Below are 22,209 nucleotides of genomic sequence, written 5' to 3' on the forward strand. Positions count from 1 at the left end.
TTTTAGTAGATATGGGTTTTCACCATGTTGACCAGGCTGGTCTTGAACTCCTGATCTCAAATGATCCGCCTGCCTTGGCCTCCCACAGTGCTGGGATTATAGGCGTGAGCCACTGTGCCCGGCACAGCACAGGACTTTTGACCGCTCCATTTCCAACCTGGCAGTGTTCACCCCTCCTTGGGCAACATGGTGGTCCCCCAGTCCTGGGAGGTCACCATATTGATGCCAAACTTAGTATGGAGATGCAATCAGCATAGCTCACGACATCCCAGAGCTCCTGGGTTCCAGCGATCCTCCTGCCTCAGCCTCCTGAGTAGCTGGGACTATAGGCCTGAGCCAACATGACCGACAACCTCACTGATTCAAATACACCAAACAAGGCTGAGGAAGACCAGAGGCTCACCGCTGCCCCTGTGGACCCCAGCAGTTCCTTGTGGATGCCCTGGATCTCAGGAGGAGCTGGAGTGAGGGTCTGGGGTTCTGTGGGGAAACCCTGGATGGTACAGCCTGAGAAGAATCTCCATTCTCCGGTGTCCCCGAAAGGAAGGCAACAAGGCAGAAAAGTTCATTCAAAATCCCCCTTTTGTTAAAGTGGGCTTGACTGGAATCCCATGACTTGTAGCTGAAAAGCACTTAGTTGGCCAGGCATGGTGCCTCACACCTATAATCCCAGCAGTTTGGGAGGCCAAGGCAGGAGGATTGCCTGAGGTCAGGAGTTCAAGGCCAGCCTGGGCAAGAAATTGACACCCCTCATCTCTACAAAAATTACAAAAGTTAGGCCGATGCAGTGGCTCATGCCTGTAATCCCAGCACTTTGGGAGGTCGAGGCAGGTGGATCACTTGACGTCAGGAGTTCAAGACAAGCCTGGTCAACATAGTGAAACCCCATCTCTGCTAAAAATACAAACATCAGCCAGGCATGGTGGTGGGTGCCTGTAATCCCAACTACTTGGTAGGCTGAGGTAGGAGAATTGCTTGAACCCGGGAGGTGGAAGTTGCAGCAAGCTGAGATAGAGCCACTACACTCCAGCCTGGGCAACACAGTGAGACTCTGTCTCAAAAAAAAAAAAAAAAATTGCAAAAATTAGCCAGGCGTGGTGGAGTGTGACTGTCGTCCCAGCTGCTCGAGAGGCTGAGGTGGGAGGATTGCCTGAGCCTGGGAGGTTGAGGCTGCAGTAAGCCCTGACTGTGCCACTGCACTCCAGCCTGGGCAACAGAGTGAGACCCTGTCTCAAAAAAAAAAAAAGGAGCCGGCCAGGCGCGGTGGCTCAAGCCTGTAATCCCAGCACTTTGGGAGGCCGAGACGGGCGGATCACAAGGTCAGGAGATCGAGACCATCCTGGCTAACATGGTGAAACCCCGTCTCTACTAAAAAATACAAAAAACTAGCCGGGCGACATGGCGGGCACCTGTAGTCCCAGCTGCTTGGGAGGCTGAGGCAGGAGAATGGCGTAAACCCAGGAGGCGGAGCTTGCAGTGAGCTGAGACCCGGCCACTGCACTCCAGCCTGGGCAGCAGAACGAGACTCCGTCTCAAAAAAAAAAAAAAAAAAAAAAAAAGGAAAAGAAGAAAAGAAAAGCCCGGAGTGGCAGCCACCGGGCTCAGTAACACCATGCTAAGCAAGATAGAGCTTCTCCAAGAGCTTCCACAGAAGTAACTATGCAACAGCATGACACTTCTAAAAAGCTAAAGATATATATGAATATATGCACCTGTCTAGACAGTAGTTTAAAATATCATACAATGAAGATAGGAAGGGAGAAAATATTCCTGCAGTAAGGCCAGGCCCTCCCTGATCCATGCCTGCCCTGCGTCCTGCACATTTCCTCTGCGACACTCACCACCATTGTAATTAGTATGCAATTGATCAGTAAATGACCATCTCTCACACTAGAATTTAAGCTCCATGAGGGTAAAGGTGGTGATCTATGGCCAGGCATGGCAGCTCACGCCTGTAATCCCAGCACTTTGGGAGGCCGAGGCAGGAGGATCACTTGAGGCCAGGAGTTCAAGAATAGCCTGGGCAACATAGTGAGACCCCATCTCTACAAAAAATAAAAAACAGCCAGGCATGGTGGCACATGCTTGTAGTCCCAGCTACTTGGGAGGCTGAGGCAGAAGGACTGCTTGATTCTAGAGGTTTGAGGCTGCAGTGAGCCACGTTCACATCACTGCACTCTAGCCCAGCCTGGGGGACAGAGCAAGACCTTATCTCAAAAAAAAAACAAGTAGTGATGTGTGTTTCTGTTTCTTGGTGAATCCCCACCATCAAGCAAAGTGTCTTGCATACTGCAGCTTTTAATAATTGCTGTGGCCGGGCGCAGTGGCTCAAGCCTGTAATCCCAGCACTTTGGAGGCCGAGACGGGCGGATCACAAGGTCAGGAGATCGAGACCATCCTGGCTAACATGGTGAAACCCCGTCTCTACTAAAAATACAAAAAACTAGCCGGGCGACATGGCGGGCACCTGTAGTCCCAGCTGCTTGGGAGGCTGAGGCAGGAGAATGGCGTAAACCCAGGAGGCGGAGCTTGCAGTGAGCTGAGACCCGGCCACTGCACTCCAGCCTGGGCAGCAGAACGAGACTCCGTCTCAAAAAAAAAAAAAAAAAAAAAAAGGAAAAGAAAGAAAAAGAAAAGCCCGGAGTGGCAGCCACCGGGCTCAGTAACACCATGCTAAGCAAGATAGAGCTTCTCCAAAGAGCTTCCACAGAAATAACTATGCAACAGCATGACACTTCTAAAAAGCTAAAGATATATATGATATATGCACCTGTCTAGACAGTAGTTTAAAATATCATACAATGAAGATAGGAAGGGAGAAAATATTCCTGCAGTAAGGCCAGGCCCTCCCTGATCCATGCCTGCCCTGCGTCCTGCACATTTCCTCTGCGACACTCACCACCATTGTAATTAGTATGCAATTGATCAGTAAATGACCATCTCTCACACTAGAATTTAAGCTCCATGAGGGTAAAGGTGGTGATCTATGGCCAGGCATGGCAGCTCACGCCTGTAATCCCAGCACTTTGGGAGGCCGAGGCAGGAGGATCACTTGAGGCCAGGAGTTCAAGAATAGCCTGGGCAACATAGTGAGACCCCATCTCTACAAAAAATAAAAAACAGCCAGGCATGGTGGCACATGCTTGTAGTCCCAGCTACTTGGGAGGCTGAGGCAGAAGGACTGCTTGATTCTAGAGGTTTGAGGCTGCAGTGAGCCACGTTCACATCACTGCACTCTAGCCCAGCCTGGGGGACAGAGCAAGACCTTATCTCAAAAAAAAAACAAGTAGTGATGTGTGTTTCTGTTTCTTGGTGAATCCCCACCATCAAGCAAAGTGTCTTGCATACTGCAGCTTTTAATAATTGCTGTGGCCGGGCGCAGTGGCTCAAGCCTGTAATCCCAGCACTTTGGGAGGCCGAGACAGGCGGATCACGAGGTCAGGAGATCAAGACCATCCTGGCTAACATGGTGAAACCCCGTCTCTACCAAAAAATACAAAATACTAGCCGGGCGATTTGGCAGACGTCTGTAGTCCCAGCTACTCGGGAGGCTGAGGCAGGAGAATGGCGTAAACCCAGGAGGCGGAGCTTGCAGTGAGCTGAGATCCGGCCACTGCACTCCAGCCTGGGCCACAGAGCCAGATTCCATCTCAAGAAAAAAAAAAAAAAAAAAAAAAAAAATAATAATAATAATAATAATTGCTGTGGAATGAACTCATTACAATGAATGATGACAATGAATGTCTTTGGTGAAGTTTATGAGATTTTTATTTGGAAAGAGCTATATTCTCTAATTTTTAAATAATGAACTTTTTGGCTTCTAAAATCTAAAGTAAGGATATTGTAGTGAAGAAATATGGATCACAAAACTAATCATAAAACCTGGAAAAGATGTCAAGAAACCTAGCTTCTCTTTGGGAGATGGAGGCGGACGGATCACTTGAGGCCAGGAGTTTGAGACCAGCCAGGACAACATGGTGAAACCCCATCCCTACTAAAAATACAAAAATTAGGCCGGCTGTGGGGACTCACGCCTGTAATCCCAGTTTATTGGGAGGCCAAGGTGGGTGGATCATGAAGTCAAGAGACCGAGACCATCCGGGCCAACATGGTGAAACCCCGTCTCCACTAAAAATACAAAAATTAGTTGGGCGTGGTGGCACGCGCCTGTAGTCCCAGCTACTCAGGAGGCTGAGGCAGGAAAACTGCTTGAACCCAGGAGGCGGAGGTTGCAGTGATTCAAGATGGCGCCACTGCACTGTAGCCTGACAGAGCAAGACTCTGTTTCAAAAAAAAAAAAATTAGCCGGGCATGGTGGCTTGTGCCTCTAATCCCAGCTACTCAGGAGGCTGAGGCAAATCGCTTGAACCCAGGAGGCAGAGATTGCAGAGAGTCAGAGTCGAGATCGTGCCACTGCACTCCAGCCTGAGCAACAGAGTGAGACTCTGTCTCCAAAAAAAAAAAAAAAAAAACCGGTTTCTGATGGCAGAGCTTGGCCTGGGCAAAATGAAAGTCAATTCCTGGCCGGGTGCGGTGGCTCAAGCCTGTAATCCCAGCACTTTGGGAGGCCGAGACAGGCGGATCATGGGGTCAGGAGATCGAGACCATCCTGGCTAACACGGTGAAACCCTGTCTCTACTAAAAAAATACAAAAAATCTAGCCGGGCGAGGTGGCGGGTGCCTGTAGTCCCAGCGACTCGGTAGGCTGAGGCAGGAGAATAGCGTAAACCCGGGAAGTGGAGCTTGCAGTGAGCTGAGATCCGGCCACTGCACACCAGCCCGGGCAACAGAGCGAGACTGTCTAGAAAAAAAAAAAAAAAAAGAAAGTCAATTCCGGGCCAGGCATGGTGGCTCATGCCTGTAATCCCAGCAGTTTGGGAAGCCGAGATGGGAGCATCACCTGAGGTCGGGAGTTCGAGACCAGCCTGGCCAACATGGATGAAACCCCATCTCTACTAAAAACACAAAAATTAGCCAGGCGTGGTTGCACACACCTGCAATCCCAGCTACTTGGGAGGCTGAGGCAGGAGAATCACTTGAACCTGGGAGGCGGATGTTGCTGTGAGCCGAGGTCACACCACCAAACTCCAGCCTGGGCGACAGAACAAGACTCTGTCTCAAAAAAAATTAATAAATAAAAATAAAAGTAAATGAAAGTCAATTCCAGTGTCCCTGAGAGGCCACTGAGAACCTGAAGACACACTCAGCTAACCTGACTTCTCCTTCAGCTCAAACCCTCGGACACCTCACATACCTGAGTAAAGTTGCCCCATGGGATAAGAGAAGTGGATATGCCCATTTGAGAGAGTAGGAGACAACAGACAAAAAGAAGACACAAGACTCCTCAAGCAGAGCCCACAGACGACACAAATGCACCCGGGACACTGTGTCCCCTAGTGCTGTCTAAGTAGGATGCCCACTAAGTTCACTGACCTGAGAACCGGAAAGATCCACAACACGGGGCCTGCCCTCTGTCCAGGCAGATGCCCCCACCGTGACAGGTGACAGCGTCTCCTGCCTGCTTCTCATTTCTGTCACCTGGCTGCCCCTGAAGGCTTCTGAGGTTGTGGCCTCTACCAGAGAAGTTCTTTCATCATGGTGCTTTCCTTTTGGAAAAGCCTTTCTAAGCAGTCTATGAATGCATTTACTCGGTCCCTTATTCTATGAGGGTGAGCACCCACTTCCCAGACAGACCAGGACTCGTGAGGCCCCAGGGAGCAACTCATTTTAGCCCTGGAGAAGCCCCCATAGGCAAGAGAGAAACAAGAGACCACCACAGCATGAGACCAAGTGTCACTGGTGGTGCTCTACGAAAGGGTACAGTTAGCCACAGGCAGGGGCCGGGAGTTCAGAGAAAGTATTACAGCCTGGAATGCAATCCCAGGAGGCTTCCTGGAGGGAGCGGCTCATGGGGGCCCCTCGCTGCTCACTTAGAGACCAAGCACACTGCTGGGAGCTTGTTAAGCTGGGTTTATAACAAACTCCCTCCAAACTGAGTCTTAGTCTACCACATGTCTGGAACCATTCATGCCTCAGGGCAACCCTGAGGCTCAGCGCACTTACGATGCCATGGATTTGGGCCACTTTGCTGCACAAGTCCGGGCGCCACTTTTGCAGAGCCAGATAGAAAGGATTTTTCAGGAGGTCTTCATCATACAGAGCCATATGGACTTCAGATGGGTCTGAGCAAATCTCCTGCAACAAGGGAGGGAAAAGCAGTGAATGGTCATTTTCGAATTTATGTAACACATGAAAGTCTGCATGTGGCATTTTCTTTTTTTGAGACGGAGTCTCACTCTGTCACCCAGTCTGGAGTGCAGCAGTGCAATCTCAGCTCACTACAACCTCTGCCTCCCGGGCTCAAACAATTCTCCTGGCTCAGCCTCGGGAGCAGCAGGGACTACAGGCGCCCGCCATCACGCCCACTAATTTTTGTATTTTTAGTAAAGACAGGGTTTTGCCATGTTGGCCAGGCTGGTCTTGAACTCCTGACCTCAGGTGATCTGCCCACTTGGCCTCCCAAAGTGCTGGGATTATAGGCATGAGCCATCACACCCGACCTGCATCTGGCAATTTCTAAAGAGCATTCTCCAAATAAAAAAGAATTCATGACTGACTCCACCTGGAAATCTCAAATATAACCCACCAATTCCAAGATGACCTATTTGTTGGCCGATGTGTAAATTATGTTCAGAAAATCTTGTTAAACTCCAAGTCTTGGCTAAAGTATAAATGGCTATTTTTAGAACATCCTACAGGACCAAAATTATGACACTCTCAAGATATCTCATGTATTTTTAATGAAATATTTTAGCAGACGGAAAAGTACTGAGTAATAATGCAAACCTAGCACTAGAATGAAGGAATCATGACATTTTGCCATGTTTGCCTCAGACTTTCTTTTAAGAAATAAAGTAGAAGGCAGGTGTGATGGTTCATGCCTGTCATTCTACCACTTTGGGAGCCTGAGGCAAGAGGATCCCGTGAGCCCAGGAGTTCAAGACCAGTCTGGGCAATACAGAAAACCCTCATCTCTACAAAAATAAACAATTATCTAGGTGTGGTGGCATGTGCCTGTTAGTCCCAGCTACTTGGGAGGCTGAGGCAGGAGAATCGCTTGAACCCAGGACGCAGAGGTTGCAGTGAGCCGAGATCATGCCACTGCATTCCAGTCTGGGCGACAGAGCGAGACTCTGTCTCAAAAAAAAGAAAATGAAAGAGGCCTGGGAGAGCTCCTTTGCTCCTCCGGCCACGTGAGGTTACAGAGAACAGACAGCTGTCTATGAAGCAGGCCCTCCCCAGACACCCAACCTGCAGGACCTTTACCTTGTACTTCCAGCCTCCAGAACTGTGAGAAACACATTTCTGTCATTTTCAAGTCATCCAGTCTACAGTGTTTTGTTACAGCAGCCTGCATTGGCTGAGATAGTCTGTGAGTATAAAGTCATATCCCACTGTTTTTAATTTTCACTGATTCATTAACTAAATGAACTAAATTTCTTTATGTTATGTAAACTGCCTTACGTCTTTTGCTCACTTTCCCACTGGGTTGTTGGCCTTTTTCTTAGGATTTATAGTTCTTTACACATCTGTATACTACGGTAAGTTTTAAATACCATCTTCCAGGTTGGCTATAATCACAGCACTTGGGAAGGATGAGGTAGGAGGATCGCTTGAGGTCAAGAGTTCAAGACCAGCCTGGGCAACATAGCAAGACCCCATCTCTACAAAAAAAAGTTTTAAAAATTAGCCATGTGTGGTGGTGTGTGCCTATAGTCCCAGCTACTCAGGAGGCTGGGGCAGGAGAATCACTTCAGCCCAGGAGGTTAAGGCCACTAGGAGCCATGATCACGTTATTGCACTCCACCCTGCATGATGGAGCAAGATGCTGTGTAAAAAAGAATATATATATATGCACACACACATATACTCACATCATCTCCCAGTCTGTAACTTGCTTTTTCATTTTGTCAAATGGATATGTTCAGAAATAGAAGTTTGGATGTTATTTAGTTATTTTGAGACAGAGTTTCACACTGTCGCCCAGGCTAGAGCTGGAGTCCAGTGGCATGATCACAGCTCACCATAACCTTGAACTCCTGGGCTCAAGTGATCTCCCACCTCCCACCTCAGCCTCCAGAGCAGCTGGGACTACAGGCACGCACCACCACACCCAGCTTTTTTTTTATTTTTCATTTTTTGTAGAGATGAGATTTTGCTGTGTTGCCCAAGCTGAACTTGAACTCTTGGCCTCATGTAATCCTCCCACCTCAGCCTCCCAAAACGCTGAGATTACAGGTGTGAGTCACTGTGTCTGGACAGAGATTTTGATGTGAATGGGAAGTCATCCCTCAGTATACTTGGGGGATTGGTTCCAGGACCCCCTTGTATACCCAAGTCCATTCATACTCAAATCCCATGGTCGGCCCTGTGGAACCCACATGTCTGTGTCAGCCCTCCATATAGAGAAATTTGCAACCTGTGAATATGGTATTTTCAACGCGAATTTGGTTGAAAAAAACACATGTAAGTGGGCCCACACAGTTCAAACCCGTATTGTTCAAGGGTCAACAATAGTTGGATTTGCCACTCTTTGCCTTTAAGGTCAGTGCTTTTAGAGCCTTAGGAAGTCTGTAATTGGCATGTCTATCCTCTGGCAGGTCTTTTTGCAAAGAGACTTCACTATTCCCCCATCAGAAGATAGAGTAGGCCAGGCACGGTGGCTCACGCCTATAATCCCAGCACTTTGGAAGGCCGAGGCAGGCGAATCACTTGAGGTCATGAGTTCGAGATCAGTCCAACCAACATGGCGAAACCACATCTCTACAAAAATACAAAAATTACCGGGGAGTGTTGGCATGTGCCTGTTATCCCAGCTACCTGGGAGGCTGAGGCAGAAGAATTGCTTGAACTCAGGAGGCAGAGGTTGCAGTGACCCGAGATCCTGCCACTGCACTCCACCTTGGGCAAAAGAGAGAGACTCAGTCTCAAAAAAAAGAAAAAAAAAGGAAGCAGACTCATTTCCGCAGCCCCTGAATCAGAGCCAGCCCTGTGACTTGCTTCAAACAACAGGGAGAATCGATGCTATACAATTTATGAATGTCAGCTTCAAGAGGTCTTACAGGGGCCAAGCACAATGGCTCCCTCCTGTAATCCCAGCACTTTGGGAGGCCAAGGGGGGAGGATCACTTCAGACCAGGAGTTAGAGACCAGCCTGGGCAAAATAGCAAGACCCTATCTCTACAAATGATAAAATACAAAACTTATGGGCCGGGCGCGGTGGCTCGCACCTGTAACCCCAGTACTTTGGGAGGTCGAGGTGGGCAGATCACGAGGTCAGGAGATTCAGACCATGGTGAAACCCTGTCTCTACTAAAAATACAAAAAATATTAGCCAGGCGCGGTGGCGGGTGCCTGTAGTCCCAGCTACTCAGGAAGCTGAGGCAGGAGAATGGCGTGAACCTGGGAGGCGGAGCTTGTAGTGAGCTGAGATAGTGCTACCGCACTCCAGCCTGGGTAACAGAGCGAGATTCCATCTCAAAACAAAAAAACAAACGAACAAAAAAAAATTTTCCAGGCGTGCTGGCACGTGCCTGTAGTCCCAACTACTCAGGAGGCTGAGAAGGGAGGATCGCTTGAGCCCAGGAGTTTGAGGCTGCAATGAACTATGATTGAAACACTGCACCCCAGCCTAGGCAACAGAGTGAGACCCCATCTCTTTAAAAAACAAAAAAAAGCCCAGGTACGGTGGCTCATGCCTCTAATCTCAACACTTTGGGAGGCCTAGGCGGGTGGATCACTTGAGGTCAGGAGTTTGAGACCAGCCTGGACAACATGGTGAAACCCCCTACTAAAATACAAAAATTAGCCAGGCATGATGGCATGCACCTGTAGTCCCAGCTACTCAGGAGGCTGAGACAGGAAAATCGCTTGAACCCAGGAGGCAGAGGTTGCAGTGAGCCAAGATCGCGCTACTTCACTCCAGCCTGGGTAACAGAGCGAGACTCTGTCTCAAAACAAAAAAAAACTCTTAGTACATTTAAGAAATAAGAAAAATAAAAGTATATCTATACATATACACTTATATAAGGCCTTGCAGATTCTCATTCTCTTGGTACCCCAAGATCCCAATGCTGTGAAGAAGCCCACGTGATGAAAGGCCATGGGGGAAGAGGGAGGCCAAGGTGGCCCAGTGAGCACAACCAACCTGCCAGCAGAATACAGCCCCTTGAGGGAGCCCAGCTGACACCAGCAGAGGAACCACCCCCCCAACTCACACAACGTAGGAAGTAATAAATTGTGGCAGTATGAAGTCACTACATTTTGGGTTGGTTTGTTACATAGCAAAGGCTACCTGAAACCACGTCCTTTCCAATTTCAAAGCCATAAAGGTAGTCCTTATGATTTCTAAAAATATTACAGTTTTCTATTTTTAGGTCTTCAGTCTATCTGGATTTTTGTACCTGCTATAAATCGAGTGTCTAACTGTACTTCTCCATATAGAAAGCCAATGGTCCCATCATCATTTTTTGAATATTCCATCCATTTCGCACTGGTTGATAATGCTACCGTTGTCACATTCCAAGATCCCACGTATGTTTAGCCTGTTTCCAGGCTCTATTCTGTTTCAAGGGTCTCACTGTCACATGTAAGAAATACAATTATGTATATATTACACAGAAATACACAATGTCATTTTAAATTTTCTATTAGCACATTAAAAAAGAAACAGGATGCAATTAATTTTAATAATATATTTTATCTTAATATATCCAAAATACGATATTTTCAACATGTGACCATTATTTATTTTGTTTTTTAGAGACGGAGTCTTGCTATTTTGCCCAGACTACAGTGCAGTGGCTATTCACAGGCCGAGATCACAGGCATGATCTCGGCTCACCACAGCCCTGAACTCCCAGCCTCAAGCAATCCTCCCATTTCAGCCTCCCAAGTAGCTGGGACCACAGATATATGTCACTGCACTTGACTTGATCATTATTTAAAAGTTATTGGCTGGGCACAGTAGCTCACGCCTGTAATCCCACTACTCTGGGATTAGGTGAGGCTGAGGTGGGCAGATCACCTGAGGTCAGGAGTTCAAGACCAGCCTGGCCAACATCGTGAAACCGTATCTCTACATATATACAAAAATTAGCCGAGTATGATGACGGCTGCCTGTAATCCCAGCTACTTGGGAAGCTGAGGCAGGAGAATTGCTTGAACCCAGGAGGCAGCGGTTGCAGTGAGCCGAGATTGTGCCATTGCACTCCAGCCTGGGCAACAGAGCAAGACTACATCCCCAAATAATAACAATAATAAAAAGTTATTAATGATGGCCGGGCACAGCGGCTCATGCCTGTGATCCCAGCACTCTGGAAGGTCAAAGCAGGTGGACTGCTTGAGTCCACGACTTCGAGACCAGCCTGGGCAACATGGTGAAACCCCATCTTTACAAAATACAAAAATTAGCCAGGCTACTTGAGAGGCTGAGGCAGGAGAATCGCTTGAGCCCAGGAGGCAGAGACTCCAGCGAGCTGAGATCACACCACTGCACACCAGCCTGGGCGACAGAGTGAGACTCTGTCTCAAAAAAAAAAAAAAAAAGAAAGAAAGAAAAAAAAACTATTATTAATGATATACTTTATATTCTCTTTTATTCCCAAGTCTTTAAAAGCTCGTGTGCATTTTACATTTACAGCACTTCTCAGTTCATACTAGCCACATTTCATGTGCTCAATAGCCACTAGCAGCTATATACTGGACAAGGCAGGTAGAGACCACATACTAAATTCAAATTAGTAGAGACCCGTACTAAATTCATGGACTGGAGAGTGAATATCTTTATAATTACAATTTTTTTTTTCTTTTTGATACATAGTCTCTCTCTCTCACCCACACTAAAGTGCAGTGGCGTTGCAGCTCACTGCAACCTTTGCCTCCCGGATTCAAGCAATTCTCCTGCCTCAGTGGTGGGATTATAGGCGCCCACCACTACATCTGGCTAATTTTTTGTTGTTGCTGTTGTTGTTTTGAGAGGGAGTCTTACTCTGTCGCCCAGGCTGGAGTGCAGTGGCATGATCTCAGCTCACTACAAGCTCCGCCTCCTGGGTTCATGCCATTCTCCTGCCTCAGCCTCCCAAGTAGCTGGGACTACAGACGCCCGCCAATATGCCTGGCTAATTTTTTGTCTTTTTAGTAGAGACAGAGTTTCACCATGGTAGCCAGAATGGTCTCAATCTCCTGACCTCGTGATCCGCCTGCCTCAGCCTCCCAAAGTGCTTGGATCACAGGCGTGAGCCACCACGCCCAACCTAATTTTTGTATTTTTAGTAGAGACGCAGTTTCACCATGTTGGCCAGGCTGTTCTTGAACTCCTGGCTTCAAGTGATCTTCCTACCTCAGCCTCCCAAAGTGTTGGGATTACAGGCGTGAGCCACTGTGCCCAGCCTTTTTTTTTTTTGAGACAGAGTCTTGCTCTGTTGCCCAGGTTGGAGTGCAGTGGCACGATCTTGGCTCACTGCAACCTCTGCTTCCCAGGTTCAAGCAATTCTCATGCCTTGGCCTCCCAATTAGCTCAGACTACAGATGCATGCCACAACACTAGCTAACTTTTTGTGTGTGTTTTTTGGTAGAGACGGGGTTTCACCATGTTGGCCAGGCTGGTCTTGAACTCCTGGCTTCAAGTGATCTTCCTACCTTGGCCTCCCAAAGTGTTAGGATTACAGGCGTGAGCCACCACACTCAACCCTATAATTATGAATTTTATCATCCACATATATGGCATATCTTTCTATGAATTTCTTCGATGTCCTCCAACTTTTCCATAAGCATCATGTATGACTTTTATTAGACTATTTATATATTCTGTATAGACTTTGCTGCTGTTGTGAAAGGAGTTGCTAAAATTAGATTGCTTATTATAGGTAAGGTTCTAAAAGCAAAAGCCAAATGGACTTACATCAGAGTCACGCTATACAGATAAAATAAGAATCACTATGGAACACACCTACCACTACCATCAGAACTAGGACTTCTGAAGCCAGAGTAGACCCTTCCATGATTCATGACTGAAAGGTCTGTGAAGCGCCAAAAGAAGATTACAGGTCAGTGTTCAACTCACTTTAGGAAATTGTGGGGAAAAGAGAGATCAGCCTGTTACTGTGTCTATACAGAAAGAAGTAGACATAAGAGACTCTATTTTGTTCTGTATTTGAGATGCTGTTAATCTGTGACCCTACCCCCAACCTTGTCCTTGCAAGAGACATGTGCTGTGGTGACTCAAGGCTTAATGGATTTTGGGCTGTGCAGGATGTGCTTTGTTAAACAAGTGCCTGAAGGCAGCTTGCTGGTTAAAAGTCATCACCGTTCTGTTAATCTCAAGTACTCAGGGACACGCACACACTGCCAAAGGTCGCAGGGACCTCTGCCTAGGAAAGCTAAGTATTGTCAAAGGTTTCTCCCCATGTGATAGTCTGAAATAGGGCCTTGTGGGAAGAGAAGGACCTGATCGTCCCCCAGCCCGACACCCGTGAAGGGTCTGTGCTGAGGAGGACTAGTACAAGAGAAAAGAAGGACTTTTGGCAGATGTTGGCAGTTGGGATAGAGAAAAGCATCTGTCTCCTCCCCGTCCCTGGGCAATGGAACATCTCAGTGTGAGACCCGATTGTATGCTCTGTTTACTGAGATAGGAGAAAACTGCCTTACGGCAAAAGGTGGGACTTGCTGAAACAATGCTGCTAAAAGGTTTATGGAGATGTTTGCATATGCATATCATATGCATATGCACAGCATTTTCTTTTGAACTTATTCATGTCACAGAGATCTTTATCCATATGTCTTACTGCTAATTTTCTCCCTACAATGATCCTATTGTCCTGCCACTCCCTTATCTTTAATATGGTAAAGATAATTATCAATAAATACTAAGGGAACTCAGAGACCGGTGCCAGCGTGGGTCCTCTGTATGCCGAGCGCCGGTCCCCTGGGCCCACTTTTTCTTTCTCTATACTTTGTCTCTGTGTCTCATTGCTTTTCTCAAGTCTCTCGTTTCACCTAATGAGAAACGCCCACAGGTGTGGAGGGGCAGGCCACCCCTTCAGGAAATAAGCTGTTTGAAGGATGTTGCTGTCTGCAGACTGCTCCATGCAGCTAACTAATGTGAACCAGTGCTTTGCGTGTTTCATGAAACATTCTACAGCTGTTCCTCATCGTCCCTGGTCTGCTCCTCTGAACCAATGAGCTCTCAGAGAGGATGCCTACAAAATGGGCACAGAAAAGGAGATCAGATTTCTTTTTTTTTTTTTTTTTTTGAGACAGAGTCTCAGTTGCCCAGGCTGGAGTGCAGTGGCATAATCTCGGCTCACTGCCACCTCCGCCCCTGGGATCAAGCAATTCTCCTGCCTCAGCCTCCCTCGTAGCTGGGATTACAGTTGTGTGCTACCACTCCTGGCTAATTTTTGTATTTTTAGTGGAGATGGGGTTTCACCATGATGGCCAGGCTGGTCTCAAACTCCTGACCTCAAGTGATCCACCTGCCTTGGCCTCCCAAAGTGCTGGGATTACAGGCATGAGCCACCACGCCTGGCCGGGAGATCAGATTTCTAACCACATCATCCCACCTCTCTGAGCCTCCATCCGGGCCTGCGCCATACAGAATGCTAATACCTGTCTGCAGGATTCTTTTTTTTTTTATTTTTTTATTTTTATTTTTATTTTATTTTATTTTTTTTTGAGGCGGAGTCTCGCTCTGTCGCCCAGGCTGGAGTGCAGTGGCCGGATCTCAGCTCACTGCAAGCTCCGCCTCCCGGGTTTACGCCATTCTCCTGCCTCAGCCTCCCGAGTAGCTGGGACTACAGGCGCCCGCCACCTCGCCCGGCTAGTTTTTGTATTTTTTAGTAGAGACGGGGTTTCACCGTGTTAGCCAGGATGGTCTGGATCTCCTGACCTCGTGATCCGCCCGTCTCGGCCTCCCAAAGTGCTGGGATTACAGGCTTGAGCTACCGCACCCGGCCATGTCTGCAGGATTCTTATGGGGATCATTTACAAGCCACCTTCACTATCTGTGACACGCAGTACTGCCTATCAATGTAGCAACAGTTACTGCAAGCTCACATGGGACTTTTGTGAGAATTAGAAACAAGCACCCGACTTCCCAGGGGATGCAGCCCTGTACAAGGGCGCTAGGCTAGTGAGCAGGTCCTAGACCACACGCTGCACAGCCTCTGCTGCTGGGCAGTGAACAATCTGCCCACAATGTGAGCACAATTTTGCCCAACAATTACATATAATGGCTCTCTTGCTAATGTTTGACATTTTCCTTCATCAACTTACTGTCTTTATAAAAATGTATTTTACTTTTTGTTTTATTTTATTTTTGTTTACTTTTGTAGAAATGGAGTCTTGCTGTGTTGCCCAGGGTGGTCTTGAACTCCTGACTCAACAGGCATATGCCACCATCCTTGGCCTAAAATTTATTTTAAAGAAAATCTTATTACTACTTTAAATAGAAAAACGGTATCACTTCCAATGAAGAGAAGATCATCTTAAAGTTAAAAATTATAAAGGTAATTAATGTTATTTAAAACCTGATAATCCCAGTACTTTGGGAGGTCGAGGTGGGTGGATCCAGCCTGGCCAACATGGTGAAACCCGATCTCTATTAAAAATACAAAAATTAGCCGGGCATGGTGGTGCACGCTTGTAATCTCAGCTACTCAGGAGGCTGAAGTAAGAAAATCACTTGAATCCAGGAGGTGGAGGTTGCAGTTAGCTGAGATCATGCCATTGCACTCCAGTCTGGGCAACAAGGGTGAAACTCCGTCTCAAAAGATAAAAAAAAAAAAAACCTCATTAGATGCTAAGCTTGAGCCTGGGGCCTTCTCTCTTCATTAAAATGAGAAAACCAGTAGCTATCAAAAAAGTGTAAAGTAAATTTATCCTTGATACAATTAGATGAATGAAATATGAAACAGGAGCTACTCTCTCACTATGTTACAGGGATCCAGAATGCCTCCTTGGGAAAACACTATGCATACATAACTCCATGATGAATTCTATTCCTTGGGACTAATGGTAAAAATAGCCACCATTTGGGAGAGTCCTTGTACCAGGCACTGTGATAACCTCTATACATCCTCATCTTTACTCACTTACCTTTATTTATTTATGAGTTGGGAGTCTCACTCTACTGACCAGGCTGGAGTGCAGTGACACAATCATAGCTCACTGCATCCTCAAACTCCTGGCCTCAAGCAATCCTCCCACCTTAGCCTCCTAAAGTGCCACAGTTACAGGCATGAGCCACCTGGCCTAGCCTAAATTTTTTGTTTTGTTTTGTTTTATTTTTGGTAGAAACAGGGTCTCGCTATGTTGCCCAGGCTGGTCTCAAACTTCTGACCTCAAGTGATCCTCCTGCCCTGGCCTCCCAATGTGCTGGGATTACAAGGCATGAGTCACTGTGCCCAGTCCTCATCTTTTTTTTTTTTTTTTGAGACAGGGTCTTGTTCTATCACTCACGCTAGAGTACACTGGTACAATCACAGCTCACTACAGCCTTGACCTCCCAGACTGAAGTGATCCTCCGGCCTCAGCCTTCCAAGTAGCTGGGACTACAGGCATGAACTACCAGGCTCAGCTAATTTTTTTTTATTCTTAGTAGAGATGGGGTCTCACTATGTTACTTAAGCAATCCTCCTGTCTCGGACTCCAAGGTGCTGAGATTACAAGCATGAGCGACTGTGCCCAGCTATTTTTTTTATTTTCAGTACAGATGGGGTCTCGCTATGTTGCCCAAGTGATCCTCCTGCCTCAGTTCCCCCAAAATGCTGGGATTATGAGTGTGAACCACCGCACCCAGCCCTCATCCTATTTTAATGCTCACAATAACTCTAGGCAAGTAGGTATCACTAGCCCGTGTCACAGATGAAGAAACTGAGATTCAGCTGGCCAACTCAAGGCTAAACAAGAGCCTGCCATTCATTCATTTATTCATTCATTCATTCATTCATTTAGCAGAGATGGCATCTCGCTATGTGGCCCAGGCTGGTCTCAAACTCCTGGCCTCAAGTAATCCTCCCGCCTCAGCCTCTCACAGCACTGGGATTACAGGCATGAGCAACCATGCCCAGCCCAAGAGTCATACTTTATTTCCCCAGACAGAAAAGTCCACAAAACAGACAGCCATACAGGCCCCTCACCTAATTCCCCAGGTCCAGCCAGAACTCTCTTGGCTGCAGGTGCCCTGGGTTCTGCTTGAAAAAGGCCTGTCAGCCCCCAGTCAGTCCTCCTAGGGAGAAGAGACTAGCATAAAAATGGTTGTATATAATCCCTGCCTGGGGCCGGGCGCGGTGGCTCAAGCCTGTAATCCCAGCACTTTGGGAGGCCGAGACGGGCGGATCACGAGGTCAGGAGATCGAGACCATCCTGGCTAACACAGTGAAACCTCGTCTCTACTAAAAAAAATACAAAAAAACTAGCCGGGCGAGGTGGCTGGCGCCTGTAGTCCCAGCTACTCCGGAGGCTGAGGCAGGAGAATGGCGTAAACCCAGGAGGCGGAGCTTGCAGTGAGCTGAGATCCGGCCACTGCACTCCAGCCCGGGGACAGAGCAAGACTCCGTCTCAAAAAAAAAAAAAAAAAAAAATCCCTGCCTGGGCCCCAGTGGTGCCTCTGGAACAACTCAGCTATTAGAATTGTTAAATTCACTTATTACTGGAGCCCAGATAATCCTTTTATGAGTTTCCACCACAGTGAGATAATGCAATTTTGCTGGGACAGAGTCACAAGAAAACAAAACTCTTTCTAGTTCCTGACATAGTTGGTTCTACATGGCACATTGCAAAAGTAAAAGATGCTGTGGATGAAAGCCATGTGAGAAACAGGAGGCGATATGGTCAGACTCAAGCTGGGAAAAGATGCTCTTTCTGCTTCAGAAAAGATGCTGGAGGAACACCAATACTTCCACCCCCAAGATGAGGCAATAAGGACAGGCTTCCACGGACGAACTAAAAACAGAGCTGGGAGGTAAGGACCAGAGAGAGAAGAAAACAGCAGTGGTTGGGCACGGTGGCTCACACCTATAATCCAAACACTTTGGGAGGCCAAGGCAGGTGGATTACCTGAGGTCAGGAGTTCAAGACCACCCTGGCCAACATGGTGAAACCCCCCATCTCTACTAAAAATACAAAAATTAGCTGGGCGTGGTCATGGGCACCCATAGTCCCAGCTACTTGGAGGCCGAGGCAGAAGAACTGCTTGAACCCAAGAAGTGGAGGTTGCAGTAGCCGAGATGGCACCACTGCACTCCAGCCTAGGTGACAGGCCAAGACTCCTTCACAAAAAAAAAAAGAAAGAAAGAAAGAAAGAAAGAAAGAAAAAAAGAAGGAAGGAAGGAAAGAAAGAAAAGGGAAGGAAGGAAGGAAGGAAGGAAGGAAAAGAAAATGAAAGAAAACAGCAGGGAAGGGGGATGAGGTGGAGCATGGGAAAGTAATAAGACTCCAAGCAGAGGTCAGAAAGGGGCAGAACAGCAAGGGAAAGGAAGGCCACTGAATGCCACATCAAAACACCATGTCCTTAACAAGCACTGCTGCGTGGACAGACCCTGCTGTTATCTAGCCCCAAGTCATCTGCTTTATCTTGGACTTCAGACCTCTTGGTCACTAAAGACTGAACCCTCTGTCCAGGAGTAGGGATTCAAAGGGCTCTGTCCTTTCATCCGTGCTGTCACATGAAAAAAAGATGAAAAAAAGGACCTCTGTCCAACACTGTTCTCAACCTTTCTGTCCTAGTGTTAAAAATATGTAACATGCAGGGTGCAATAGCTCATGCCTATAATCCCAGCACTTTGGGAGGCTGAGGCAGGCGGATCACCTGAGGTCAGGAGTTTGAGACCAGCCTGGCCAACATGGCAAAACCCTGGCTCTACTAAAAATACAAAAATTAGCCGGGCATGGTGGCAAACCCCTGTAATCCCAGCTACTCAGGAAGCTGAAGCATAAGAATCACTTCAACCCAGGAGGTGGCGCTTGCAGAGAGCCGAGATCATGACACTGCACTCCAGCCTGGGCAATAGAGGGAGACTCTGTCTCAACAAAAAATAAAAACTTTGGCCGGGCACGGTGGCTCAAGCCTGTAATCCCAGCACTTTGGGAGGCCGAGACGGGCGGATCACGAGGTCAGGAGATCCAGACCATCCTGGCTAACACGGTGAAACCCCGTCTCTACTAAAAATACAAAAAAAACTAGCCGGGCGAGGTGGCGGGTGCCTGTAGTCCCAGCTGCTCGGGAGGCTGAGGCAGGAGAATGGCGTAAACCCGGGAGGCGGGGCTTGCAGTGAGCTGAGATCCCGCAACTGCACTCCAACCTGGGTGACAGAGCAAGACTCCATCTCAAAAAAATAAATAAATAAAATAAAAAATAAAAAAATAAGGCCGGGCGCGGTGGCTCAAGCCTGTAATCCCAGCACTTTGGGAGGCCGAGACGGGCGGATCACGAGGTCAGGAGATCGAGACCATCCTGGCTAAAACGGTGAAACCCCGTCTCTACTAAAAAAAATACAAAAAAAAACTAGCCGGGCAAGGTGGCGGGCGCCTGTAGTCCCAGCTACTCGGGAGGCTGAGGCAGGAGAATGGCGTAAACCCGGGAGGCGGAGCTTGCAGTGAGCTGAGATCTGGCCACTGCACTCCAGCCCGGGCGACAGAGCGAGACTCCGTCTCAAAAAAAAAAAAAATAAAAATAAAAATAAAAATAAAAACTTCAAATTTAAATTTAAAAAAAGGGCCAGGCGCAGTGGCTATCACCTGTAATCCCAGCACCTTGGAAAGCTGAGGTAGGCTGATCACTTGAGACGGAGTTCAAGACCAGTCTGGCCAACATGGTGAAACCCCGTCTCTACTAAAAATACAAAAATTAGCCAGGCATGGGCGCCTATAATCCCAGCTACTAGGGAGGCTGAGGCAGAAGAATCACTTGAGGCTGGGAGGCAGAGGTTGCAGTGAGCCAAGATCATGCCATTGCACTCCAGAGTGAGACTCCATTTCAAAAAAAAAAAAAAAACTGTAATATGCCAGGTGCAGTGGCTCACACCTGTAATCCCAGCACTTTGGGAGGCTGAGGCTGACAGATGATTGAGCCCAGGAGTTCAAAACCAGCCTGCATAACAAAGTGAGACCCTGTCTCTACAGCAAAATCAAAAAATTAGCTGGGTATGGTGGCACACACCCAGCCAGGGGAGGCTGAGGCAGGAGGATCACTTGAGCCCAAGAGGTCAAGGCTGCAATGAGTTATGATTGCACCACCACTGCACTCTAGCCTAGGCGACAGGGCAAGACCCTCTCAAAAAAAAAAAAAAAAAAAAAGGTAATAACCTCATACAATCTGGTGCTTAATTCCAGAGCTGAATTCTTATATAGGGTAAATGCTTAAAAGAACAGTTTTATACCCTGTCAAGTTTATCTGCAACAATTAGTTTGCTGGCTGGGCACAGTGGCTCACACCTGTAATCCCAGCTCTTTGGGAGGCCAAGGCGGGTGGATCACTTGAGGTCAGGAGTTTGAGACCAGCCTGGCTAACATGGTGAAACCCTGTCTCTACTAAAAATACAATCAGTTGGGTGTGGTGGCCCATGCCTATAATCCCAGCTACTTGGGAGGCTGAGGCACGAGAATTTCTTGAACCCAGAAGGCAGAGGTTGCAGTGAGCTGAGACTGGGCCACTGCACTCCAACCTGGGCGGCAGAGTGAGACCCTCTCTCAAAAAAAAAAAAAAAAAAAAAGAATTACTTTGCTATTTAAAATAACATGCAAAGAAAATGGACTTTTTCTTGTAAAACTAGAAAGATAAGTGAATCTTCTTATAAAACTTCTTTAAAAAAAATTCCATCCCTGCTTGGGCTCATGATGGGAAAATGTACAGAAAATCCAGTTGAGTTAGCTGGAGATACCACATACCCCTAAATGTGAGTTTTCTGCAGTTATTCTACGAACAGCAGAGCCATGTGAGGCCTCAAACTAGTATTTCAGGCGGCAGTGTGCACACTCATGGTTTTGTGGTCTTCAACCGTCCTGCGAGCCCAGATAAGTCTGGGTGGTCAGGAACCGTCTGGTGACAGCGTGCAACCCAGCTCAGCAGAATTCAGCACGGGGAATTCAGCCTCCTTAGAGATGCACTCCCTGCTGAAATCTCCCTGCAATGGCTGTTCCTGCCCTTCCAGGGCTCTAACCAAACACTCTGACCAGGAATGCGTCCCAACAGATGAGCAGTATTCTCCATTTGGTCCAATTTATGATTCAGAACGAAAAGGCGAAAAACGAAAACTTTCTATTCATCTATTTTTCATACTAATGGAAACAATGTGGTGATGTAATAAACGCTGTTACAGTCACTTGTGTCCTTCTGACCTATAACATTTAGAGATCCTGTCCATATTCTTCTCAAAGCTTCTCATTAAAGCACCCAGCCCTGCGCCTGGCTCCCTGCAGACATGGAATAACTGCTCACCCACTTGAACAAAATGATAGTGGCGCATTAAGAGGAAGCCCGAGCTCCCAGGGAGAGGTCATCCCTCACAAGAGCTGGAACTCCACTGTCCATATCCAGGGTAGGTGAGGGGCTAGCCCCAGGTCATAGCCAAGCAGGCACAAAGGCAAAAAGCCCAAAACAATCAGGATGCTCAATGCCAGCCCAACACAGTGACAGCTGGAATGTGCAGGGTTAGAGAGAAGCCAGGACCGGAACCAGGGCGGGACCATGCAGGGAGCAGAAGAGTTTGGAGGAGCACAACAGCCCCTCCGAATGTCACTGCATCACCCTGTTCCTGGACCGCAGGGAGAACCACCATGTACCCTCCACCAGTATCTTGGGCAGACGGGCAGGAGCTCTAGAGCCACTTCTCAGCGTTCCTCAGATGGAGAATCAACCCCAGGACAAATCGAGTCTGGATCCTTCTGGACTGAATCCTTTCTAGGACTGGTACCTATCATGACATGGTCACATTCCTCCGCTCCTCTATGAGAGGATGGAGTCATTGGACACCAGCCTAGTGCTGGCAAATGACAGACCGGAAGATCCCCAGCAGGACAGATGCCACAGAAACCCTAACCGGGACACAGAAACATCACTAACAAAGATCTAGCAGCTGCTTTGGTGAGGGAGACACAGTTTAACAGCCACAAAGAGGCACAATGGAGACCCTAGCCCCAGGTCATCTGCAG

General features: G+C 47.7%; 1 protein-coding gene across 5 annotated transcripts in view; it reads right to left on the bottom strand.

Moving 5' to 3' along the window:
• ANKRD27 (ankyrin repeat domain 27) overlaps positions 1-22,209 on the bottom strand; it is an 80,135-nt gene that overhangs the window by 55,876 nt on the left and 2,050 nt on the right. For all 5 annotated transcript variants that reach the window (XM_033225600.1, XM_033225601.1, XM_033225597.1 and 2 more), the window contains exon 2: positions 6,064-6,195. In XM_033225600.1, the coding sequence (XP_033081491.1) occupies positions 6,064-6,165 (102 nt within the window). In that variant the 5' untranslated portion in view covers positions 6,166-6,195. The remainder of the gene's footprint in view (positions 1-6,063; positions 6,196-22,209) is intronic.

Source organism: Trachypithecus francoisi, unplaced genomic scaffold (assembly GCF_009764315.1).
Source record: "Trachypithecus francoisi isolate TF-2019V2 unplaced genomic scaffold, Tfra_2.0 Lachesis_group12, whole genome shotgun sequence".
NCBI classification, from domain to species: Eukaryota; Metazoa; Chordata; class Mammalia; order Primates; family Cercopithecidae; genus Trachypithecus; species Trachypithecus francoisi.